A 27,757-nucleotide genomic window follows, 5' to 3' on the forward strand; every position below is an offset into this window, starting at 1 on the left:
CTCACAATGAGGGAGGAGGCAAGTCGACTACAACTGGGCAAAGGCCTTGTTCAGGAAATTACTATGCTACAGCAAGAGTGGCAAGAATGCTACATGGAGAGCAGGGTCAGTCTATGACTCCGTGCAGTTATTACAACAGCAAGACCCTACACGAAGTAGTGCAGGTGCTATGAAGACATTAGGAGAAAATGTTTCATACCTGGATTCAAACACAAGTGATCAGCCCTTCCTTTCAAACAAAGAGTCAACATTTGTGTAGAGGCAAACATTTTTGCCAGATGTTGCAGATGCTTTACAAAACTTGAAGATGAAGTGAAATTGTTGTATCTTGGTGATGGTGAAGTGTTGTTTTGAAAAGATATTTGTGATGCAAATGCAATAGATCGAACAATATGGAAGGAGTCAATGACCAACGAAATGTTTTGTCATTCTTGCAGGAGGACGGTGTATGCCTAAGGGAAGTGGATTACCAAAGTTATGGTTTGAATACTTGTATTGATATTTACCTGTAGTGATTGATTATTTACTTATACTTGTATTGATGTTTACATGGAGTGATTGATTGTTTACTTATATTGATGTTTAGATTAATGGTTAATATAAACAAAAACAAAAAGATGAGGGAATTGTGGAAATGTAACTCATTGATTAGAACTGGTAACTCATTGATTGGAACTGGTAACGAGGAAGAACCAACGACTTGAAATTAATGTCAGGAATGTGCACGAAAGTAGTAATGACTTGTTCACCTGGTCACAGCCCCAGGCTAGAGCACTCTCCTATTGTAAGGCAAATATAACTCACAGCAGGAGGGGAGCGAGTTGGTGCCAGTAAGGCGAGCGGGATGACGGAGCAACCTTTCAGCGGAGAAGGGATTAACTCAAGTGTGCCGATATAAACCAGAACAGACTTTGATTCAGGAGCACTTGTCCTCAGAAGCCCTGCCCGACGAACGAACGAATACCAACGAGTACGGCGCTACGGAGAAACATCGGCTGAGAAAGAGGGACTATGCGGATAGAGCTATCTGGTCCATTGAGTTAACGGTAGTTATTAGTATTTGAATGAAGTGAACAACTAGTTAATAAAGTCTGGATCTTTGTAAACCTGTTTTCCAGTCATTGGTCTTGAGTCCCAAACCACTTCCACGACATCACCCTGGAGGTAGAAATCTAACCAGCGATATTCATTTTGAGGCCACTCTAGTTAGACCTTTGCGATTATTGTCAGTTGTTCCTCCCTGTTTATAAGCTATAATTCTGCACAGTGCACTTTATTCTTCCAAAACTAAACCATAAGAGTGTATTTTTAAGTGACATCATAATTTTGTTGCACACTGTGGCGTGTGGCAGTTGAGTGGTCATTATATGCAATTCATCCTGTATTATTATGTTTATTGTCAGTATTTTTGTTTTGGCATAAGTGTTTTCTTCTGCAGGAGAATGGACTTTTAAAAATACAATACTGTTGTGAATTTTGGGGTAGAGTAATATATAGATCAGGTAGATCTGTGTCGATATCATGCTCCCGATTGTTGTGAAGAAGAACAAGCATTTTGATGTACATAAGTAGAGGACTTGTCTAGCCCGGATGTCGGATTAAGCTCGTACATTTGTGGTCATACAAGGATGGCCTCGTGTTCACTCGAGTAGGGATTATGCTAATTCCCCTGTGTGTGAGACCTTGTGATTTATCCATTGTCCCTTATGGCACTACACCAACAGACACTAGGTATGCCCAATAGCAGCACACACACTAATAAAATTCCCCCCACAATAAAACTCACCGGAAGTGCAGGCAGGAAGCGCCCACGCATTGCGCCAACATGGCAATAAAACATTGAGCAAGCAGGCAATAGACATGCCCAGAGGGCAGCTATTGGACGAGACACCACTAATAGGGAGACGAGGCAGGATGAAGCCCGCCGATTGGTAGAGGGTGGGGCAAGAAGCTTCCCTCTGATTGGTGGAAGGAAGGCTGAGAAGGAAGCCGAGGACAGATTGGCTGGGATTTATTATTTTATTTTTTGGGGGAAAATCTTTTTTTTCAACTTAAGTTTTCAACTTCAATTGTTTATAAAATGTGATATCACGTATATTACAAATACATTTGAATATTGAATATTTTGAATTATTGTTTGAATTATGATTGGTTTAAACCATGACAAAACGGCAACTCGGGTACAGTCATTTGTCTATATATCTACACATCTGGGCAGTGTCTGTGTTCTCACTTAACGACGCCCTAAAACTTTTGTTTCCGTGGTTGTGAAGTGTTTTTAATAACGTTGTGGTGGTTTTGAATCACGTGGTGGTGAGGTATTTTGAATTATGTGGTGGTGAGGTGTTTTTAAATGACGTGGTGGTGAGGTGTTATTAAATCACATGGTGGTGAGGTGTTTTTAAATCACATGGTGGTGAGGTGTTTTGAATTACGTGGTGGTGAGGTATTTATAATTAAGAGGTGGTGAGTTGTTTTGAATTATGTGGTGGTGAGGTGTTTATAATCACGTGGTGGTGAGGTGTTTTTAAATCACATGGTGGTGAGGTGTTTTGAATTATGTGGTGGTGAGGTATTTATAATTACATGGTGGTGAGGTGTTTTGAATTATGTGGTGGTGAGGTGTTTATAATTATGTGGTGGTGAGGTGTTTTTAATTATGTGGTGGTGAGGTGTTTTGAATTATGTGGTGGTGAGGTGTTTTTAATTATGTGGTGGTGAGGTGTTTTTAATTATGTGGTGGTGAAGTGTTTTTAATTACGTGGTGGTGAGGTGTTTTGAATTACGTGGTGGTGAGGTATTTATAATTACATGGTGGTGAGGTGTTTTTAATTATGTGGTGGTGAGGTATTTATAATTACGTGGTGGTGAGGTGTTTTGAATTACGTGGTGGTGAGGTGTTTTGAATTATGTGGTGGTGAGGTATTTATAATTACGGGGTGGTGAGGTGTTTTGAATTATGTGGTGGTGAGGAGTTTATAATCACGTGGTGGTGAGGTGTTTTTAAATCACATGGTGATGAGGTGTTTTTAAATCACATGGTGGTGAGGTGTTTTGAATTACGTGGTGGTGAGGTATTTATAATTACGTGGTGGTGAGGTGTTTTGAATTATGTGGTGGTGAGGTGTTTATAATTATGTGGTGGTGAGGTGTTTATAATTATGTGGTGGTGAGGTGTTTTTAATTATGTGGTGGTGAGGTGTTTTTAATTACGTGGTGGTGAGGTGTTTATAATTATGTGGTGGTGAGGTGTTTTTAATTACGTGGTGGTGAGGTGTTTTTAATTATGTGGTGGTGAGGTATTTATAATTACGTGGTGGTGAGGTGTTTTGAATTACGTGGTGGTGAGGTGTTTATAATTATGTGGTGGTGAGGTGTTTTTAATTACGTGATGGTGAGGTGTTTTTTAATTATGTGGTGGTGAGGTGTTTTGAATTACGTGGTGGTGAGGTATTTATAATTACGTGGTGGTGAGGTGTTTTGAATTACGTGGTGGTGAGGTGTTTATAATTATGTGGTGGTGAGGTGTTTTTAATTACGTGATGGTGAGGTGTTTTTAATTATGTGGTGGTGAGGTGTTTTGAATTATGTGGTGGTGAGGTGTTTTGAATTACGTGGTGGTGAGGTATTTATAATTACGTGGTGGTGAGGTGTTTTGAATTACGTGGTGGTGAGGTGTTTATAATTATGTGGTGGTGAGGTGTTTATAATTATGTGGTGGTGAGGTGTTTATAATTACGTGATGGTGAGGTGTTTTTAATTATGTGGTGGTGAGGTGTTTTGAATTACGTGGTGGTGAGGTATTTATAATTACGTGGTGGTGAGGTGTTTTGAATTACGTGGTGGTGAGGTGTTTATAATTATGTGGTGGTGAGGTGTTTTTAATTACGTGGTGGTGAGGTATTTATAATTACGTGGTGATGAGGTGTTTTTTAATTATGTGGTGGTGAGGTGTTTTTCTGCATGGTGTGTCTCACAGCATGGATGTGTGTATTTTCTGAACATGACAAGCACATCTCAACTTTAATGTTCCACTTTGTTATTGAACGACCAATTCAGTTTTGAGCTTTACCCATTGAAATTTGTCATCAAGGGAAGAAGGGATGTGTGTGGGGACAAAGCAAAAAAATAAATAAATAATTGCTCTAGAGATTTCAAAACTGTTTTTTTAATTACTCTTCCAGAAAATCTGCTAATCTTGCCAACTTAGCACCTGGTACCCAGCCACCTTTCCTGACCTTCAATGGTGGAGTGAAAACAGACACACTCAAGATTGAAGAGTTCCTTGAAGATATCCTTTGCCCTCCAAGGTTTGTTTGTCTCTGTCTCTGTCTCTGTCTCTCTCTCTCTGTAACATACCTGCTTGAATGTTTGGCTACCATGGTGTATTCCCTTATGGAGAATGCAACAACTTTCATAAACAATGCAATGGAAGCAGTTATGTCGAGCATATATGACAGCAGTCAGTCATACATGCCTGGCATCGTATGAAGTAATTTGAGCAATACGTAACTTTAGCATCCTAGTTATGATAACACTTCAAAGTCGAGATACAAAGACTACACAACATGTAACATGAATTTATTCATTGTAATATCAATGTTATTATTACTCCCGCCAGGGAGTAATGCATTCGATCGTGTCCGTATCCGTGTCCGTGTGTGTGTGTGTGTGCGTGTGTGTGTTCGTGTGTTTGTGAACAAGATATTTGCAAAGGTTCTGAACTGATTTGGATGAAAGTTGGTGGGATGATTGCCCTTGGGATAAGAAAGAATTGATTAGTTTTTGGTGAAGCTCAGGATATTATTCCGGATCCAGGAATTTTTTGAAGGATTGTTTACCATTGGAAGACAGGGCTCATTTTTTTTTAACATTATCTTCTATATATTCTATATTTAACATTGTGATATGAAAATAGTTTTCATATTTGTTGTAAATGTCGTTTAAACTCGTGGTTACGCATTAGAGCGGTGTATTTTGTTAGCAGCGTCGTCTTCAAGGTTCTTTTTTTTCTTTTCTAATAAAGACATATTCTGTCATTTTAAAACCACCAAAGTGTGTATTAGGTTTCCCCGTTTCATAAAATGTATCGTTTGATACGTATAATGCTTTAAAACTGTTTTTTTTAACCTCAGAAGAGATATCAACATTTATCTCAGCGAATTTCATTCACGGTGTCAGTATTTGATGAACTTATAAAGACTTAGTTCCAGATTTGTCAATGGCTGAGGTATATTAACAAACGAATAAAACAGATTTGGCAAAATTCCAACTTTTTTTTAAAAGATCGCATATTCACCCAGGGTTGTTAGAGGCTGAAGAAGAAGGAACCTCGCATGGCCTTCCCAGGCCAAATAAATCATTCTGGTTCTGGCTCTGCGGTTTTCGGGTTTATTACTCCTGCCAGGGAGTAACGCATTCGATCCTGTCCGTCCGTGTGTGTGTGTGTTTGTGTGTTTGTGAACAAGATATCTGGAAAAGTTCTGAACGGATTTGGATGAAAGTTGGTGGGATGATTGCCCTTGGGATAAGGAAGAATTGATTAGTTTTTGGTGAAGCTCAGGATATTATTCCGGATCCAGGAATTTTTTTGGGAAATATTTTTTTCTGTTTTACTGCATTAAAGCTTTTATTCTTATTCTTAAATGATGTTTTTCTCCTCTAATCCCGAGATATATCAAAACAAATTCTCTGACCGTTAGGGCTTACTTTCTTTTTCATTTATTGTTTTGGGGAGAGGGGATGTTAGACAAAACGTATTGTTGCGGATCTCGGATTACGGCGCTCCCCTTACCGAGGGGGGTTTAATCCCCTCGTCTATTAAGCTGGCCGTCCGAGTCCTAGAAGATATCGCGCTCCTTTGCGGGGTTGAGGTTGATCAGGGTGACTGGTCAACGGGTTCCCAGATACCTTTGCCAACCTCTTCGCAAAGCAGGGCGATACTTCTGCTCGAGCCACGGACAAGATGGAAGATTGCCGAGTGGTTTAGCAATCTGAAGCTCGAGCCGTTAGCAATAAAATTAACCCGATCCTGAGCGTTGGCCAAATCGTGCCATGTATATCAATGGAGAAATCACTAAAGCGACTGGATGAGAGGAAACCCAAAAGAATAAGAAGGAAGAACACAGGTTTATTAATTATGTACAAAACCAAGGAAGAAACAAAAGGTAAGACTGTACAGGAAGAGGAAGAAGCAGCTACACAGGGCAATCCTTAAACACTCTTATTTTATCACACGCCCAGTACAGTACAAACACACTTACACGAATGGGGAATAGCAGGGATGAAAGTTCCAGGCGATGGGGTCCGGTCCAGGCTCCGGATCCGCTGCAAAGAATGGCAGGCAGCTTCGCGTGTCGTTGGCGCGCGACTGGACCTTATAATTATGCGAGGGACTGGGACGCCACGTACATAATCTTCGTGCCAACTCTCTCTCGCCCAACGTTCATCTCAGAGGGTACCCTCGCGCAGATCGCTCAATGCAGTGACAATCAATCGAGTGCTCCCCACGCAGTTAGTTCACAATCACCTCCCCTCGCGCAGTCCATCAAAGGGCTTGGCGCTCGCACTTATATGATCGCGCGTTGAAATCAAGCTGCCCTCATAGGGCTACGCCCACTAACGAGCTCACCTCAGCCCTGGTTGGCTGGTGGGGGCTTACCGGCCACACCCTGGTGGTGAGTTGACGTGGCCACACCTCCTTCTTGCCGCTCCGCCCCCTTCTTCTCCAAGCCTGACCTCATGTTCAATGGCGTTTGGAGCCAGCGCTAAGGCAGCGATGACGGCTCAATGCAGCGAACGCTGCTAACCCAGCCACGTGATAATTTGGAGAGAGAGAGAGAGAGTGCATAATGAGCGAAATGGGGCCTATCTTATTTGATTAATGCAATGCAGATTCAACTATTGGGAACAGATCCTTAACTAGAACAAATACTAATGAGATAACTAAAGAAGAAGCCTATGGTGTCCTTCGTGTTGCAATATGACCTAACTAGGGTGCGACCTTTGACCTTTACACAAAAATGGGAATATTTACAGGGGATTATTTATAAGGGATATTACAATATTTACAAAGTGGAGGGTTCTAAAAACCACAACACTGCACCCTCATTACCTCCAGGGCCGTCCCGGCCCGACAGAACTTTAACTTAGTGTGACACTCAGGTGTGGTAACCCTCTACTATTAACTTCACCCTGAGTGCGACATTTTTAAAAACAACTAAGTATGTCCCGCCTGCTGCATTGCATTCTGTCTATCAGACTCATGCCCACAGAATAACAGAATCACGGAATTAATTTTCAAACTACACATTGACGGTGGGGAGCATTATTTACAAAGACACTAGTTGGTATTTACACGCGAACCCAGGACCTGTGTTTTTGGAAACAAAAAGAAGATCTTTTGAGAAGAGGAAAGGCATACACCGCACTGCACCGATACCACCAGCACCAATAAGCACCAAAGCACCAAAATGCCAAAAAGCACCATCCAGTGCACAGTCATCACAGTTCAAATAATAATCAGCAGATGACGTGCGATGTCTTCTCTGCTGGGCCGATGTTTTTGGCTGCTGGGCCGATGTTCCTGGACGACTTCTTGCTTGCTGCCTAGTTGGTACTAAAAAGAAGGCACAAAACATGTCCATTTCTTTAATTATGGCCAGCAGGGGCCAACTAAGGTGGTCCACCTGCATGGCTTAGGTGCCACCTTTACCGTGGTCCGCAAGCAAGCTCTCCCTGGCCACAATAGCCGGTCCCCAGCAGAGGTGCCAGGCCCCAAAATGTGGGGTCCATGAATGTGGTACTTGGCCACAGACCTGTGGTCCATATGGTGGTGCTTGGCCACAACAACGTGCGGTCCATACGTGTGGTACCGGTCCAGGCAGGCAGCAGTGAGGGCGCGGGCACACAACTGCGACACCTGCACACTTTCCCCTCTGCACACAAAGACCACGGTCCATGAGTGAGGAAAGACGACAGAGCAGGGTTAGCGGGGTGCAAGGGCGCAAGAGCACACATCAACACAAGGTAATGCAGAGGTGAGGTGCGCAGGAGAGCGAGCCGAGAAAGCTCGTCCCTACCATATGTTCCCCCCCTGTCACCTAATCTACCCTTGCCCTTACCCCGTATTTACACAATTTACAAATTCGTCGCTACGTCTTGTCTTCCCCATATCTCCCCTCTATACCAAATTCGTCATCAATCCCAATTTCTCATTAATCCCTCTATTCCAAATTTACCATCAATCTCTCATAAGGAGGAAGAGATGGAACAATGAGCAATGTCACACCCACGTCATGATGCGTCTTACATACCAGACATTTGCACAAACCGGTGGTGGGGAGTCCTGTCACCCTGGTGAGTGGATGCAGATGGTGCCAAGAGACTTCCAATCCTAACTACCTTCTAAATGACTTTAAAACTTTTACTCTAGCCGGGTACTTTCCCTGCAAAACCATTGGCCATTTTACACTATGTGGTTCTAAGAACCGAACTCCCATTGACCAAACTGTGGTGCTCACCAATTTGGGGTCTCACTCCCCCGATCCTACTCCCTGTGCCCTCACACAATTTCAGGGCTGGGTCGTGTGGCGCTCCCAGCAGGTCTGCTCACCTGCACACCTCCGCCACTGTAGTTGTCTCCCGAGCTTACCTGCTCCTTACCCTAACCTACATGGGGAAGGCCCTCTGGCACTCTCACCCCACTACCGCCCTCTCTGGCGTCGGGCTACCCGGGTCCGTCCTCCGGATCCTCAGGCCCCATTGAACTCTACTGGCTCCCAGAGCCTACCTGCGGCCTCACCTGGCCGACAGACTAACAGTGGCGGAGTGCCCATTTAACCATACGTACTAACAGGCCACACGCCCAGCCAATTTACTCCACTAATGCACCCCTCAAAGCAGTACTCTGCTTCTCTCGCACCACAGATGTCAATATCCAACCACAATTTACCTACTCCCTCTACCAACTTTTAAACTACCCTCCCCGGGTATTCGTGAAGGGGTCCATCTTCCCACATCCACTCTTCCGCACCATGCACTCCACTCCACATATTCCACACTACTCACTCCACACCATCGATTCCATACTCCATTTATTCCATACCATCTATTCCATACAACCATTCTCCATACACCTGTACTTTCACTTGCACACCTTGTGCACACACACCTGGTGGCACTTGCACCCTCCTTTCCTCCAGGCACATTCACTCAATCCAAGCAATGACACACATCTCTCACGAGCATTGCCTCACTTCATCACCCTCACCACAAACACACAGCATCATCTAAGCTGACTACTCCCTTCTGAAACTCGTGCTCCCCATCTTCCCTTATACTAATCACTCCCTCATCGTTATCATCCAAACTAAGCTATTCTGCGTCCCCACTACAGGTATAAATGTCGCTACTTAAAGCTACAGTTACCTATTGTCAGCTATTTCCCGAATCATTAACCTGACCATCCCGGGCTAGTTTACACAGCCAATCCCCATAAAAATATAGCTCCTTTGCCCCAGGCGTGTGAGGGATGGTAGGGATATCACCCCCCGACACTGGGTATCAATTTCCAACCATCACCATTCCGAATTTCGAATCACTAGTAATTTCAAGCCAATTCCCTATCAATTCCAAACAATAACACCATCATCATCACAGTCCGCTATATCTGAGCCTCCTCGGTATGTCCATGCATTCTTTACAGCTCGGCTTCGCAAAGCTGAGCAATGCATGCGGGTGGTTTGGGTCTACTGTAGGTTGAGTCCGTCCGGCATTCGATTCAGGGGAGGAGGTTTCGTCGGGCCAAGGCTCAAGGCACCATCCCGGTGCAAGGCTTTGTGCTGCCACGCGCGATGGCCCAGCCTTCCCCGGGTGGAGCGCCACCACCACAAGGGGGCGCCGCGCCGGCCCCTCCTACCTCCCCTCAAATTGGGCCGCCCGCTTTGCCTGGCAAAGCGCGGAACCGACCGTGCAGGGCGGGGCCCGGCGCGGATCGCGCACGGCGGTTCTTTTGAAACCGCCGTGATTACGACCCTCGCCGGTTCCCCCAGTACACAACGAACACCGTGCACCGAGGGCTCGCGTCGGCTATACGTCGGCCTAAACGCTGTCCCGGTCAACGTCGATGCTTGACTTGCATGCTCACATGCATACGCGACCCCTTTTACACTCACACATCCAGGTGTCTCCATACACTCCGTACATTTCGTCACCGCCCTCTCTCTCCGTGCACACCACCCAGGCACACTCATTCCGCTCACAGACTCCATTCCACACCTCTCCTCCGTTACGTCCTCCGTAACACTCGTGGGTGTGCACTCTTACCACTCACTCATGGGTGTGCACTCTTACCACACTCACGGTGTGCACTCTTACTCTTGCACATACCCACTCACGCGCTCTGGTGTGCCCTCCCGCACATGCGCCACAACCAACTCAGGTGTGCGTTCTCGCACACCCGCCACAACCAACTCACCCTCTGTATCACAATCACTCCCACTATCACACTCTGCCGTGCATTCTCCCTCGCACTCGGTATCACACTTGCGCTTCGGCGCCGTTCGCACACGCGCGCCATTGCCATTCATAACGCGCACCACGGACCTTTTACGAGCTCCCGGGTTACGCCTGCACCCCAAGCACGCGAAAATTCTTTTTGCACCAAACACAACCCGACTCACCTGGGCGCTTCCTCTTCTTTGTTCCTCCACCACCTGCAAACTTTCATTGGGGTTAATAAGCACGGCATCATGATGCGAACATGGACCTTGGGCACATTCCATTTCTCCCTGTCGCGAGTGCTTTTCTACGTCCGGCGTCTTTTCTAACCCAATTTCCACTATTTCTTTTCCAATTTGAATTAATTATTTTTCCTTGTGAAGCCCGACGACCGCTGGCGCGCTTACAATTTTTTCTACTTCGGCGGTCGCCGGCTTCCCCATACCCCAGGTCGCGATCTCTATCCCGGTCATTTTAACTGCGCTCTGCTCTGCCTCGCTCAACCCCGCGCTCCTCGAGTCGCTTTACCCCGCTGCGTACCGATGCGCCTCTCCCGCCTGCCATGTGGTCTCGGTTCTCCCCACATTTTTGTATGCGGTCACTCATTCTGTTTCCAAACCCCTCAATTTAGTTTCCTAATCCCCCCAATCTGCTTCCTAATCCCCCCAATTTGCTTCCTAATCCCCCCAATTTGCTTCCCAAATCATTTTTTAGTCTGCCAATTTGGTCTGCCATATCATTCCTCAATTCATTTCTCAATCCCATATTCCCCATTTGTATGGCTGCATGAATCTGCGCCATGAGGTCCTGCACATTCATCCCCCCGATTTGTGCAGCGGGCGCGGCCCTCGTTGCCACGTGTGAGGCGCCGCCATCTTGTGCACCTGCAACCCCCGCTACCGCACCTTCTTTGCTTTCCTCCTGCATTACTCCCACCTCTTCCCTGGGGTCCTGGGTCGATTCTACCTCCTCATTCTCCCCTACCGGCATCCAATCGCCTTGATTATCCATGGCACGACCTTAATTTGGGTTTTAAAAATAATTTTGGCCTCTCCTAATTTTTTCGACCAAATTTTTTAGATGAATTAAAAACTGTGGTTCGGGTCCAATCCCACTCCCTGACACCAATTGTTGCGGATCTCGGATTACGGCGCCCCCCTTACCGAGGGATGTTTAATCCCCTCGTCTTTTAAGCTGGCCGTCCGAGTCCTAGAAGATATCGCGCTCCTTTGCGGGGTTGAGGTTGACCAGGGTGACTGGTCAACGGGTTCCCAGATACCTTTACCAAACTCTCTGCAAAGCAGGGCGATACTTCTGCTCGAGCCACGGACAAGATGGAAGATTGCCGAGCGGTTTAGCAATCCGAGGCTCGAGCCGTTAGCAATAAAACAAACCCGTTCCTGAGCGTTGGCCAAATCGTGCCACGTATATCAATGGAGAAATCACTAAAGCGACCGGATGAGAGGAAACCCAAAAGAATAAGAAGGAAGAACACAGGTTTATTAATTATGTACAAAACCAAAACCAAGGAAGAAACGAAAGGTAAGACTGTACAGGAAGAGGAAGAAGCAGATACACAGGGCAATCCTTAAACACTCTTATTTTATCACATGCCCAGGACAGTACAAACACACTTACACGAATGGGGAATAGCAGGGATGAAAGGTCCAGGTGATGGGGTCCGGTCCAGGCTCCGGATCCGCCGCAAAGAATGGCAGGCAGCTTCGCGTATCGTTGGCGCACGACCGGACCTTATAATTATGCGAGGGACTGGGATGCTGCGTACATAATCTTCGGGCCAACTCTCTCTCGCCCAACGTTCGTCTCAGAGGGTACCCTCGCGCAGATCGCTCAATGCAGTGACAATCAATTGAGCGCTCCCCGCGCAGTTCGTTCACAATGACCTCCCCTCGCGCAGTCCGTCAAAGGGCTTGGCGCTCGTGCTTATATGATCGCACGTTGAAATCAAGCCGCCTTCATAGGGCTACGCCCACTAACGAGCTCACCTCAGCCCTGGTTGGCTGGTGGGGGCTTACCTGCCACGCCCTGGTGGTGAGTTGACATGGCCACACCTCGTTCTTGCCGCTCCGCCCCTTTCTTCTCCAAGCCTGACCTCGTGTTCAATGGCGTTTGGAGCCAGCGCTGAGGCAGCGATGACGGTTCAATGCAGCGAATGCTGCTAACCCAGCCACATGATAATTTGGAGAGAGAGAGAGAGTGCATAATGAGCGAAATGGGCCTATCTTATTTGATTAATGCAACGCAGATTCAACTATTGGGAACAGATCCTTAACTAGAACACACACTAATGAGATAACTAAAGAAGAAGCCTATGGTGTCCTACGTGTTGCAATATGACCGAGCTAGGGTGCGACCTCTGACCTTTACACAAAAATGGGAATATTTACAGGGGATTATTTATAAGGGATATTACAATATTTACAAAGTGGAGGGTTCTAAAAACCACAACAGTATTATTCCAACTAAACCCACGGCGGGAATATGCGCTCTACTGAGTGGCGTTCTAGTTTACCAATGGATTTGAAAATGCTACTTGTTGCTTACTTGCTTGATGCTCAGCATTTAAAAAGGATATAGCATGGACAAACAGCCATCGGTTGGCAACCCTTGTGCAGGTGCTGATGGCCTTCTCCTGCAATGAAGTTCCTTTTGTCAGGGATCATATTATTATATAATTATGGCCACTGTCTCCCAACCATCTCTATAATAATAAAAGATAAAGTGTGCATGTGTATCAGTGTGTCTCCTCCATAACTCCAAAACCATGAAACCTAGCGGCCCCAAGCTTTGCATGCATATGAACGGACCTCCACGGGAGTGCAGGAATGAAAACCGGATGTATGGGTGAATTTAAACACACCTTTTGAAGATAATCAGCGAGATGATCATCATCAAAATACAAAAGAAATCCTTACCAGGATTGCGGTGCGCCATCTTGGTCAGTCTACTGTCACCTCGCAGGAGTCTTAAGCCGCCATTTTGTTGCAGGCCTTTTTTCATGCCTGGTGGAACTGGTTGGGCGCATTTGGTATTCTTTAATTAAATTTATTTAATAAACATTTTTTTCATCTTTTTGTGCGATCTGCTTTCATTATATATAGATACCGATTTAAAAAAACCCCAAAATGCCCAACATCGAATCAAACCTCATGTTCGGAACTCTGCCATGTTGGTTCTAGCTGTGAACACATTTTGTGAGCTCTGTGGCTTGATAAATATTTGAATTTAATTCACCAATTTCCCACTTGAATTTCACTTTTAAAGAACTCGAGAGATAAACCTTTGTGGTTGTTGTTTTGGTATACTTTGTGGCTTGCCTTTTTCTTGCTGTTCGGTCCGTGCAGCAATGCAATGGAACTTGAAACAGGCCACAACGGTTTCTGAATGATAAAGCACTCAAAATTTATTTTTGCAATGAAAGCAATATGGAGGTTACATATTGAATAAGATCCTGGGTGCATGGTGGGTATCCTTGAATATGTTGGGTAGAGATTGAATAAGATCCTGGGTGCGTGATGGGTATCCTTGATTATGTAGGGTAGGGATTGAATAAGTCCAGGTTTACGTGATGGGTATCCTTGAATATGTTGGGTAGAGATTGAATAAGATCCTGGGTGCGTGATGAGTATCCTTGATTATGTTGGGTAGAGATTGAATAAGATCCTGGGCGCGTGATGGGTATCCTTGATTATGTAGGGTAAGGATTGTATAGGTCCAGGTTTACGTGATGGGTGTCCTTCATTATGTAGGGTAGAGATTGAATAAGATCCTGGGTACGTGATGGGTATCCTTCATGATGTATGGAAGCGATTGAATTAGATCCTGGGTGCATGATGGGTATCCTTGATTATGTAGGGCAGAGATTGAATAAGATCCTGGGTACGTGATGGGTATCCTTCATTATGTAGGGGAGAGATTGAATAAGATCCTGGGTACATGATGGGTATCCTTCATTATGTAGGGTAGAGATTGAATAAGATCCTGGGTGCATGATGGGTATCCTTGATTATGTAGGGAAGAGATTGAATAAGATCCTGGGTACGTGATGTGTATCCTTCATTATGTAGGGTAGAGATTGAATAAGATCCTGGGTGCGTGATGGGTATCCTTGATTATGTAGGGTAAAGATTGAATAAGATCCTGGGGACGTGATGGGTATCCTTCATGATGTAGGGAAGCGATTGAATAAGATCCTGGGTGCATGGTGGGTATCCTTGATTATGTAGGGTAGAGATTGAATAAGATCCTGGGTACGTGATGTGAAGAATCAGCTCTTCGTTTGGAAAAGAAGTCCACAAATAGCCTGAAAAATGACGCAGCTTTTTAATTAAAACCAACTTATACAGATCCGGAAGAAGCCAAGACATCTACAGCAAGAGCCAGTCTCATGCCAAGTCAAGCCTTCCTGAAAACACATTGATTCCCAGTCCATTTATATAGGGACACGTTTTATCAGGAAATCTCCGAGGGAACAAACAAAACTGGGAGAGGTTCCTCCCCGGTGGGCCAAGCCCCCACCGTCATCCGCTCTGTTATTCGGGGGAGTCAGCCCTTCCTTATCATTCGGACCAAATGTTTCTCTGGGCTCCGAGAAAACAGAAATGTAACTCACAAAGAGTGCATGCTTGGCCAGATAAGCCCAGAGCAAATATATGGGTTCACATGAGTAATTCAAAGCATGTTTATACAGAGTCAGGCGTCGCTGTGATTAATACAAAATATATATGGTAAAAACAACAGGTTTATGTTATCTAGCCTCGAAAAAGCACACGTATACAATTTGTCCAGCATGACCTCAGCGAGCCTTTCCTCATCCAAAACTAAAACGAAGCAAAAACCCTTTATTAACTTTATGAAAATAGCATTTTTAAACAACATTTAAATCATAACACATTAGCAACCAACGTCTATAACTGAACTTTAGGCAATAACAAATCTACTACTTGACATTCCTTCCTCTTGTCTCGTCGAGACAAAGTATCTTAAGAGACAACGTGCCACATCGGGCTTTATTGAAAAATAATTGTGTAATGCGGGTATTGAAAAAATAATTGTGTAATGCGGGTATCTCCCAAGGGCATATCGTGCGCCCAAAGCGCCTCGCCCGTGCATTTGGCGAACGTGTCGTGTGGTGCGTGCTCGGAGCCTGAGGGCTCAGAACATGAAAGTCCATTAACGTTTCGGATCCACAACGAAGGTGTCTGGTCCAGATGAGGTTCTGCTCCGCCAGAGGGCCACCACCTCCCCTGCGGAACTTGCTCCCCCCACCCTTTGCAGACCCAGTCCTTGCAGATCTTCGAAGTTAATCAACGATCATGCCCATGAGGTCCCTCACGTGCTGCTGTTCTGGGGAATACATAATATTGTCAGTATCTTGTGTCTCAATTTCCTGGTCAGGGTACAGAGCGTAAAAATCCGATTCACTTGAAGCATTTGAACTTAATACATATGAAGCAAAGAGAGGAACTTCCTTTATGTCAAAGTCTCCCTTGGGCGCCTGGTCGGCTTGCGGGTCTAGGATATCCACGTCGGGTCCCTCGACCGCCAGACCCAGTGTCGCAATCAGATCCATAGTTGGGTCGGAAGGGGGCGTGCAGCTGTCAGCTTGTAATACATAAGCAGCATTAGCCAGTACACGCAAGGGGTTTATAGCACAAGTATCACAGTCATCACATACACCGTTACAGGCAGCAGCCAGTTCCCACATGGGATCCGCACAAGTATCACAGTCATTTCATACACCGTTACAGGCAGCAGCCAGTTCCCACATGGGATCCGCACAAGTATCACAGTCATTACAAAATTCAATGCAATTTTCTGGAGCGCCGGTCGCAACTGCCTTGTTGAAGGACCCGTTCAGGTCGACGGCCTCTGTGGTCAGAGCCATAGTCGTTGTCGGCGGCTTCTTCACTTTCCATCCTGTAAAATACTTTCTCATACAGAGGAGGACTAGAGATTTCATTAGTGCCCCCCAAATTACTACCCCGATTATCACAGCCAGTGCGGTCAATAACCACTTCACTATGGTGCCCGTCCATCCCTGGAACCAGTCAGTGAGCCAGCTAAATTTATAAGAATTTTCGCGCGCGATCCGATCGATCGTCAGGGTGTGGCTAGTTTCCCTTAATTCCGCATACCCCTCCTTTCTCTGCCAGGAGCATGTCCAAAGCCACCCGATTCTGCATCACCATTGTACGCATGTGAATTACCGTGTCCAATAGTATGTCATGAGCCGTAGCGGTGTCGTTTGCCACCTTTTCTAGGGCCAAAGCCAATTTATCTATCCGGAAACTATCCATGACTGTGCCCGCTCCTGGGAAGAAGAAACCAAACACCTTTTCCCATAGACTCCCGTGTAGTTTAGTGGTTCCATCTTCGTTCATGACTGACCTCTTATAATGCCTGTCCAAGGACTTTGGGTCTAGCTCATCCAGTATCTCAACGTCAGGAAGGACTGAACCCAGATAACATGTGCCCCCCCAATTATTTGGTAAATAGGGGTAAGCCTTGTCGCCGCATATAAACATTGTCCCATGGGGTGGGACCAGGTGGGTGGATAAGCACTGGAGTCCCTTTACCACCCCATTAATCCTACTAACCCCCCTAGAGAATGTTATAGCCGTTATGTTGTGGTTGTGTTTATCTTGCAGTACTATTCGTAATGTAATCCCCGAGCTCCCTTGTCCCAGCTTCCCGGGGAGAGTGTAGGCGCATTCTGATTCTCCCATACGCAAGTGGCCGGAACCCTGGAGGCAGACCCTCCCTTTCTGTGGTTTGACCCAGACGGGGGCAGGCCTCTCGGCCACATGGGCAATCATTGGCGGGCGATAATTAAATTGTCGATTGCAACTCTTGCCGTTGTCAACCCCTTCTCTTTCCAGCGTGGTGACTAAACATGGGGAATCGATAGGTTGTGAGCAGAGGTCATTGAGGGACAGAGGTAGCACTATCATGTGTATTCCTGTGGTGCCTGCTTGGGGAAAGCGCATGCACGACCAGCAGTGTGTCCTATTTTGAATTGTTGCCACTTCCCTGGCCACTTTCCAATATGTGTTTTCACCCTTCTTTGGGGCCTTATTCTGGGGTTGTGGCGTGAGTATGTATTCGATGCATGGTATGTAGTTCTTTTCGCCACCGGCCGCGCCAGGGGTCCAGACGCTGCACCGGACCTGCATGGTCATGTCTTTCCCTAGGCGTGTGCGTGTTTGTAGCTTAAAATCAGGGGTTCCCCATTGGTATCCTGGTTGGGCCAAGGTCTTAATGCTAGCTTGCCCGTCTTCCCGGAACTCTCGTTGCTTTTGTAGTACCATGCCAACGCGTCCAGGCCCTGCCGACAGTGCTAGCCAATTTATGTTCACCCAATTTGTGTGCAGGGCTTTCTGTTCGAAACATGGTAGTGATACTCTTTGTCCCCATGTTACGGTGAGGTGTCGGGTTTCGTTTTCGCATCTATTGGAATCGGAGTTTCCCCTAGCTGCTGTCGCTATCAATAGTATTGTACCTATGATTAGGCCCATCCTTACTGTGGTTGCTGTGGTGTAGTGTCTGGTGCTTGTATGGCCAACTTACAGTGCGTGGCGTGGATCCACGAGGTCTTGCCCTCGCAAAAGACTGCCGTTGGTGTAGTCAGCAACACCTGGACTGGTCCCTTCCACCTTGGTTCCAAGGCGTTCTTGCGGGTGAAGTGTTTTACGAACACCTGGTCTTTTTCCTCTGGTGGAACACCTGGTCCACAAGTCTCCTGGGAGCGCCTGGTCTACAGGTCTCCAATTCATAGATTCAATTCATTCAATTCATAGTTTCATAGAACACCTTTTCTCCAATTTCCTAATCCACTTTTTTTCAAGTGGATCCAATTTTATCCAATATTCAATTTTTAAATTCAATCCCATTTAATCCAGTCCAATTCAAATTAAATTCAATCCTTCTCTCAGCATCCCATTACCTGTTTCCAACATCAATAAAAATAAAATTATAAAATTAATAAAAAATCAATCATCTCAACTCTCAAATCGAATCAAAAAATAAAAATAAACGAAAATTACTTCAGCGAGAGTTTCAACTAGAATTAACACAAACAAACCACCATTAACCTCCATTAACACAAACAAACCACCATTAACCTCCATTAACACAAACAAACCACCATTAACCTCCATTAACCTCCCCCTATTATTTATTTATTTTCACGAATAAACAAATAATAGAAATAACCTGGTCTACTTCCAATTTCAATTCTGGTCAGTTCTGGTGTCTGGTCACACACAATGTTTTCCTCACCCACTGTGATTCGCTCAAAATAGATTCTCACTGTTATGTCTGAAATTCGTCTCATGAAAACCCATTCAAGAGTCCGGTGTAACAGATAGCCAAACACATAGACACGCTGAAGACCCCAGGGTACCCATCAAACTAGCTTATCCCCAGATCCACAACACAGCGAAACATGTAACTTTACTAAAATAATCACTTACTCATAACTAATACTCATACCACTAATTACTCATAATAACTCATAATTACTTATGTAATTACTCATACCAATACTTACTTAAAATAATGTAATATCCCAATCTTCACCCCCTATGCAAATCGAAGCACCCCGGACAACCCACAACCAATATCAACCACTGTAGCCGCCTTCCCCTCCAGGCAGCCACACACAGCCACATACATCTCCACCCACGTCACACAAGACAACAGCCAACCAGTGTGTCCACCACACAGAAACCTTTGGCAATGCAACAACCGAACTCCCAGACAACCAACAACAAAACCCAATCCATCTCCATGGCTCATCAAGCAGTTCCAACTTAATCCAGCTTCACATACCGATTTCCCCAAAAACTCGTGAAACTTCACCCCCATTCTGGAAAAACCCTGGACTAAACCCTGACACCCTAAATAACTTCAGACCCATCTCCAATCTACCCTTTCTGTCAAAAGTTTTGGAACGTGCTGTGGCCACTCAACTCAAACATCACCACTCTGCCAATAACCTATATGAAACATCCCAATCCGGATTCTGCTCCAGCCACAGTACTGAAACTGCTCTCCTCAAAATCACCAGCGACCTTTTCTCTCCTCTGATGCCGGCAACCTCAACATTTTCATCCTCCTCACCTCAACGCCTCCTTTGACATCATCAATCACACCATCCTCCTCACCCTGTTTAGACCAGCTTGTGCCTATTAAACCCAAATCAGTTCACTCCCAAGCCCACAAGGACCACCTACTACTCTCAAATTATCCACTCTGGCTCCGGAATCCCAAAAGCACTCTTCTCTACAATAAACAAACTAAATAAACAAATAAATAAACAAACTTTACAGCGTGAACAAAACTCCTCAGCGCCCTGGATACCACCACCTGTCATTCAGAGTAGACAACAGCATCTCCTTTCTGGCTTTCAGCATCTCCTTTCTCCTTTCTGGCATCCAAATGAAATTCTGGCTTCAAATCAACTTCCTCGACCTTAACTATGATAAATCTAAATTAATCTTCGTTTGCCCACAACCACTCACCAAATCCACCCATAACTTTGCCCCCAACATCGATGGTCATTTGAACACAAATTGAACAAAATTAATCGAACAAAACACTTCCATTAACTCGACGTTCTTTTCACAGCACAAAGTTCACTTGAACATCCTTTTCCTGGATACTCCCTCTTTATTTTTATACCATACCATGCTTCTCCACTTGCAACCCAAATATTTTCCATGAAATAAATAAAATGAATTTTTTTGAATCTTCTCATTATTTGAAAGTTTACAAAATGTCCCAAATCTGTATATTATTTTCTACTGTGGTTATATTAAACCATTATTTTACAAAATCCAACTTTCAATAAACTGGAAAATGCTTCGCCATGGAATAGTCCACCACTCATATAAATAATCATAAGAGTTCTGCGAAACATCTCCATCTTTAAAACTTAGCCAACCAATTTTAAACCACATGTTTTCCCCCCAAAAAACAAGTCACATTCTTTGTATATTGCCAACATTGTTCATCGTTTAAGTATCATCCAGAACTAAATTTTTTTTTTTTTTAAACCGTCAATTTGTAGATGCATTTATTTATATCCCATTAACCCAAGAACTCTCAATTGCTTGGTTATATTTTAGTAATGTCATATATCCATATTTCTTTTCCAAATTGTTCCTGATATACACATTAATCCCATCTGTCTTTGTTTCCAGATGAACTCAAATCAGGAAATCAACACAAATCCTTATTACCTCCAATCAATCACACTGCACATCATTCCCCGTCCTTGATGGATAATTTTACATCCAGATGGGCACAGCATCCCGTTTTTGGCGACCCAGCCCTGAAACAAGCCCCTGGACTCCTTGCAGGCTGGACCAAAACCCCTGGACGAGGTTGCATCCCAGTACTGACTCTGCTACCTTCTTGCAAACCACTTCAACTCCATGAATTTTACATGTTTCGTGAACAGAACAAAGCACTCTGTAATCGTCAGATTGAACCTGCCCCAAACCCGTCCATATAAACTCCATTGTTGTCCTGTCCATCTCTCTGTTTGTGGATCCGGTGCAAAGTTACACAAAGTTCCCGTTTACATTTTGTGACTCACAGCTCCTGCCTCCATGGAACAATGACGCCTAAGCACTCAATTAGCCCTCCCAGTACCAAAGACTTACAATCAGACCGACAGACAGACAAATAACAGAGGCATGTCGCCAGCCCCAGCACAGGACATCACCTTTCCGGGCAGGCACAATATAATCCACAGCATCGAAATGCCAATTTCTATCCGGAGCCTCGCAAAGCCAAAATCCATGCATGCGTGCTCCATCATGCAACCCGATCTGTACTCGGTGCGCCCGGCGCCCCCTATAATCAGTGAGTTATAATAACCACAATATCTCTGGCACCCAACTCGTGATACCACAATTTAATCCACGTTACTTGCATCTCTTCATCCTCCCAAATGTCCTCCATTTAACGTGACTCAAATCCATCTCAAATCCCCACAGCTCGATCGAACACGTTACTGTACTCGGCCCGGTTAAATTAAATTCCAAGCGTACTGTACCTGACGCTTCCACAACAACAAAAAACTCGATATTCTCTGTCCACTAATTATGTACATGATTTTGGTTTTACCCACAATATAATGTCCCGATATTCTCCAGATTTAAGTCCTATATATCCTGTCGTTAAAGCAACACCCTGTAGACTGACTCCGCCTGTCGTTCTTCCAAGGTTAGTGAATTACCTCTGACCTTTCCCTTGCATATCTCGAACAAAGGTCAACTAAACTTTAAAAGGTCAAACTTCGAATTGGGGTAACCAGCACTTTATTTTTCCGCAAATAATACAAGTCCGGCGTCATTCCCTGCAAGAACCACATCCAGACAGACAAATGACCCTTATTGAGGCTCTACATCGCAAAATGCTAGCTCCTACGAATCCAACAACCGTCACAATCCGTCCAGGAACTTCCGTACGAGGCGTGCTTCACAATGCAGCACCCTTGCTACCTAGTGCACCTTTCGCACATCCCTCCTCGTTCGCACAACGCTTCATCAACACACCTCCTCGCGCCCACACCTTGGCACAAGCCACACCACATACCGACAGTTGAAACCTCAACCGTCCTCCTTCCTCGGATCAGCGTTCTGTTGAAACGTGACATTTCTGCTCAAATTATTGAATTTCCAATTTTAATAACTTAACCTTACCAGCATACTAAATCTGTGTCCGCATCGATCAACACAAATGCATCGATGCATCTTCCAGCCGCCACTCCGCACTGTACCTTACTGTATGAACAAGACTTCCTGTTGGAACTTGGCTCCGGAAATTAATTACTCTGTCTTGAAATCGTTTATTTTAGCCATCTTAAATAAATCCATCCATCTATCCATCTTATAAATCCATCTTAAATAAAAATCCATCTTATAACGTATTCGTCCTGTGACATTGCCTGGCATATATGTCGCAGCCGGCCACTATTCCGACATGGCTCGTCTGACATGAACGTCCGACATCCAGCAAAGTCGAAATGACCCACAATGCATTTGGGCACACATCCTCCTCTGAGAGTGGGCGAGTTATCGCCGGCACTCTGAGCAAATCTCATACAGCACACCCGTGACTCGCGGCTCGCTCGGCTCCTGCCCGAACGCACAATATCCCTCTACCCAAACTTCCACGGAGCCGCACGGCGGAAACACAGGTTTGTACCACACTTTAATTAAAGGAACATCGCCAGGATTCTCGGATAGACGTTAATTTCACAACACACATGACAAAGATCCGATTTAAATTCAGAGATCGCCGATCGACCTGGCACAACCATCTCAACGCGACGACGCCACGCCGCCCCCCGTCTTGGCGCGCACCCTCGTGCCTCCACACGAATCCCAACACTCCCTGCACGCCGCTCTATTCGCGTTCACGGCGGGGTTTACCTCACGTTGGGACATGCAGTCGGCTGTCATAACAAAGTGCGAAAAGCTGTCATAACAAATCTGCGACCTGACATGTAGTGAGCTGTCAGAACATTGAGCTGTCAGAACTCATCCCTAGCTCGTAAACATCGCAAAAAACAGGATCTCCGACGCTTAACCTCTCTGACCCAAAATGCACTATATGACACCAATTCCAAAGGTGAGCTGCCTCAGCGATACATCCCACACATACAATCCACAATATCTGCCATTGAATGAACTCTTCAATTCAAGTAAAACACACATATTGATTCGAATTCTGAATTTAGCGAAAAAAACAGCCCATCCTGCAACCATCTCCAAGAAACCGCTTCATATCAACAGTAGATCGACAAGGGCACTCCGAGTGCTTTCCTGACCCGATTTATATCAATTCGCTTCCCAAACAACTCCCAAACAGATGAAAATCCGGACTCAGTTCAGGACCTCGCCTGTTCTCTCGGATAGACGCTAAAATGGACATTCCCGGCCTGAATTTCCCCCATGTCGAGCAGACCACTTACAAAGCTTCACACCGAAACCCTCTGCTTTGCATATGTCATACAGACAGATACATTGGCCAGATACACACGTCAATTAACATCCCAATATACATTCATTCCTCATTCATATACTCATAGAAGTCTCCCAGACTTCGCGCGAAACTCAGATCGACTCAAATCATGCCTTTCTCCAGCCACTCCCAAACAATCTTTGCTCATTCATGTTACGTCTCTCATTCAAGGAAAAGGATTTTTGGGACGGGTTGGACGGGGGTGGTTTGAGGTGAAAAAAAAGGAAGGCAGGGCGGGGTGTTGGGGTGTTGCCTAGAGCCCCGGGACTGAGCTCAGGTCTTGGGGGGTTGGGGGGTGTTGCCTAGAGCCCCGGGACTGAGCTCAGGTCTTGGGGGGGTTGGGGGGTCTTGGTCTGGCATCTGGTCCAGCGGCATCACTCGCTGTTTTACTTGTTTAACTGCTTACTTACTTGTCCTCTGGCCAGGGATTATTTAAATCTTTAGTTAACCCAGCCCAGTCCTTTAATGGTCTTACCGCGGCAAAATGATGCCTCTTAAACATGAAAGATGCCGGGGTTCCCTTAAGGGGTTCCCTTTCTTTCATTAGCTTGCTTCCCATCTTATTGCTCCGGGCTGCTTGTACCGAACGTTATCTTCACCGATATCCTGCGCAAATCCTTTTACTGGCCATGTTCCTATGGCCCTCTATGTTCCTATGGCCTTCTATCTAAGTTAGCCACAGCCCTTCGTTCCCTGGCATGCAATGGCATACCCCATCTTGTCTCTGGGCTGTTCCTTCCTGGAAAAATCTTGGCCACCTGGCTTCAGCCTATATGGCTGTCCGACCTCATTTTCCCCTCCTGGTGCTAACTGTAACTTTAAGCTTACTGTTAAGTCCTTACTTGTTTATCCTGGCTTTAACAAAGCTACGTCATTCTGAGGCCTAAAATGAGCCTTTACTTACAATCTCTGTTCGAGTGCAGGCAGCGCGGAAGACAAGGAGACTGAACCCGCTTGAGGGAGGAAGGTACGAATTTGGAATAATAGCCCTCTGATATAAAACAACTCCCACCTTTAATCAAATCCGCGTGCCGGCGCGCCTCAGGCAGCCTTCCTCCTGTCCCTCGGGCTCCGTTTCCCGTCGTCCGGTGCTGACCCCACTCCTGGTACCATCTGTGAAGAATCAGCTCTTCGTTTGGAAAAGAAGTCCACAAATAGCCTGAAAAATGACGCAGCTTTTTAATTAAAACCAACTTATACAGATCCGGAAGAAGCCAAGACATCTACAGCAAGAGCCAGTCTCATGCCAAGTCAAGCCTTCCTGAAAACACATTGATTCCCAGTCCATTTATATAGGGACACGTTTTATCAGGAAATCTCCGAGGGAACAAACAAAACTGGGAGAGGTTCCTCCGCGGTGGGCCAAGCCCCCACCGTCATCCGCTCTGTTATTCGGGGGAGTCAGCCCTTCCTTATCATTCGGACCAAATGTTTCTCTGGGCTCCGAGAAAACAGAAATGTAACTCACAAAGAGTGCATGCTTGGCCAGATAAGCCCAGAGCAAATATATGGGTTCACATGAGTAATTCAAAGCATGTTTATACAGAGTCAGGCGTCGCTGTGATTAATACAAAATATATATGGTAAAAACAACAGGTTTATGTTATCTAGCCTCGAAAAAGCACACGTATACAATTTGTCCAGCATGACCTCAGCGAGCCTTTCCTCATCCAAAACTAAAACGAAGCAAAAACCCTTTATTAACTTTATGAAAATAGCATTTTTAAACAACATTTAAATCATAACACATTAGCAACCAACGTCTATAACTGAACTTTAGGCAATAACAAATCTACTACTTGACACGTGATGGGTATCCTTCATTATGTAGGGTAGAGATTGAATAAGATCCTGGGTACATGATGGGTATCCTTCATTATGTAGGGTAGAGATTGAATAAGATCCTGGGTGCATGATGGGTATCCTTGATTATGTAGGGAAGAGATTGAATAAGATCCTGGGTACGTGATGTGTATCCTTCATTATGTAAGGTAGAGATTGAATAAGATCCTGGGTGCGTGATGGGTATCCTTGATTATGTAGGGTAAAGATTGAATAAGATCCTGGGGACGTGATGGGTATCCTTCATGATGTAGGGAAGCGATTGAATAAGATCCTGGGTGCATGATGGGTATCCTTGATTATGTAGGGTAGAGATTGAATAAGATCCTGGGTACGTGATGGGTATCCTTCATTATGTAGGGTAGAGATTGAATAAGATCCTGGGTACGTGATGAGTATCCTTGATTATGTAGGGTAGAGATTGAATAAGATCCTGGGTGCGTGATGGGTATCCTTGATTATGTAGGGTAGAGATTGAATAAGTCCAGGTTTACGTGATGGGTATCCTTCATTATGTAGGGTAGAGGATTGAATCAGAGCCTGGGTGCGTGATGAGTATCCTTGATGATGTTGGGAAGAGATTGAATAAGATCCTGGGTGCGTGATGGGTATCCTTGATGATGTTGGGAAGAGATTGAATAAGATCCTGGGTGCGTGATGGGTATCCTTGATTATGTGGGGAAGAGATTGAGTAAGTCCAGGTTTATGTGATGGGTATCCTTGATTATGTCGGGTAGATATTGAATAAGTCCAGGTTTACGTGATGGGTATCCTTGATTATGTCGGGTAGATATTGAATAAGTCCAGGTTTACATGATGGGTATCCTTGATGATGTTGGGAAGAGATTGAATAAGATCCTGGGTGCGTGATGGGTATCCTTGATTATGTGGGGAAGAGATTGAGTAAGTCCAGGTTTATGTGATGGGTATCCTTGATTATGTCGGGTATATATTGAATAAGTCCAGGTTTACGTGATGGGTATCCTTGATTATGTGGGGAAGAGATTGAGTAAGTCCAGGTTTATGTGATGGGTATCCTTTATTATGTTGGGAAGAGATTGAATAAGTCCAGGTTGATGTGATGGGTATCCTTGATTATGTTGGGAAGATATTGAATAAGATCCTGGGTGCATGATGGGTATCCTTGATTATGTAGGGTAAGGATTGTATAGGTCCAGGTTTACGTGATGGGTGTCCTTCATTATGTAGGGTAGAGATTGAATAAGATCCTGGGTACGTGATGGGTATCCTTCATGATGTATGGAAGCGATTGAATTAGATCCTGGGTGCATGATGGGTATCCTTGATTATGTAGGGCAGAGATTGAATAAGATCCTGGGTACGTGATGGGTATCCTTCATTATGTAGGGGAGAGATTGAATAAGATCCTGGGTACATGATGGGTATCCTTCATTCTGTAGGGTAGAGATTGAATAAGATCCTGGGTGCATGATGGGTATCCTTCATTATGTAGGGAAGAGATTGAATAAGATCCTGGGTACGTGATGTGTATCCTTCATTATGTAGGGTAGAGATTGAATAAGATCCTGGGTGCGTGATGGGTATCCTTGATTATGTAGGGTAAAGATTGAATAAGATCCTGAGGACGTGATGGGTATCCTTCATGATGTAGGGAAGCGATTGAATAAGATCCTGGGTGCATGATGGGTATCCTTGATTATGTAGGGTAGAGATTGAATAAGATCCTGGGTATGTGATGGGTATCCTTCATTATGTAGGGTAGAGATTGAATAAGATCCTGGGTACATGATGGGTATCCTTCATTATGTAGGGTAGAGATTGAATAAGATCCTGGGTGCATGATGGGTATCCTTGATTATGTAGGGTAGAGATTGAATAAGATCCTGGGTACGTGATGGGTATCCTTCATTATGTAGGGTAGAGATTGAATAAGATCCTGGGTACATGATGGGTATCCTTCATTATGTAGGGTAGAGATTGAATAAGATCCTGGGTGCATGATGGGTATCCTTGATTATGTAGGGAAGAGATTGAATAAGATCCTGGGTACGTGATGTGTATCCTTCATTATGTAAGGTAGAGATTGAATAAGATCCTGGGTGCGTGATGGGTATCCTTGATTATGTAGGGTAAAGATTGAATAAGATCCTGGGGACGTGATGGGTATCCTTCATGATGTAGGGAAGCGATTGAATAAGATCCTGGGTGCATGATGGGTATCCTTGATTATGTAGGGTAGAGATTGAATAAGATCCTGGGTACGTGATGGGTATCCTTCATTATGTAGGGTAGAGATTGAATAAGATCCTGGGTACGTGATGAGTATCCTTGATTATGTAGGGTAGAGATTGAATAAGATCCTGGGTGCGTGATG

At 45.0% G+C, this 27,757-nt stretch overlaps 1 protein-coding gene across 1 annotated transcript in view; it reads left to right on the top strand.

The window, feature by feature from the left end:
* The window catches only part of LOC144889013 (chloride intracellular channel protein 4-like), a gene marked incomplete at its 5' end in the record, with an annotated part of 54,839 nt that overhangs the window by 19,024 nt on the left and 8,058 nt on the right, over nt 1-27,757 (top strand). The window contains one exon of the mRNA XM_078768821.1: nt 4,185-4,310. Coding sequence (XP_078624947.1) covers nt 4,185-4,310 — 126 coding nt within the window. The remainder of the gene's footprint in view (nt 1-4,184; nt 4,311-27,757) is intronic.

This window comes from Myxine glutinosa, unplaced genomic scaffold, assembly GCF_964187855.1.
Source record: "Myxine glutinosa unplaced genomic scaffold, kmMyxGlut1.1 SCAFFOLD_568, whole genome shotgun sequence".
Classification (NCBI taxonomy): Eukaryota; Metazoa; Chordata; class Myxini; order Myxiniformes; family Myxinidae; genus Myxine; species Myxine glutinosa.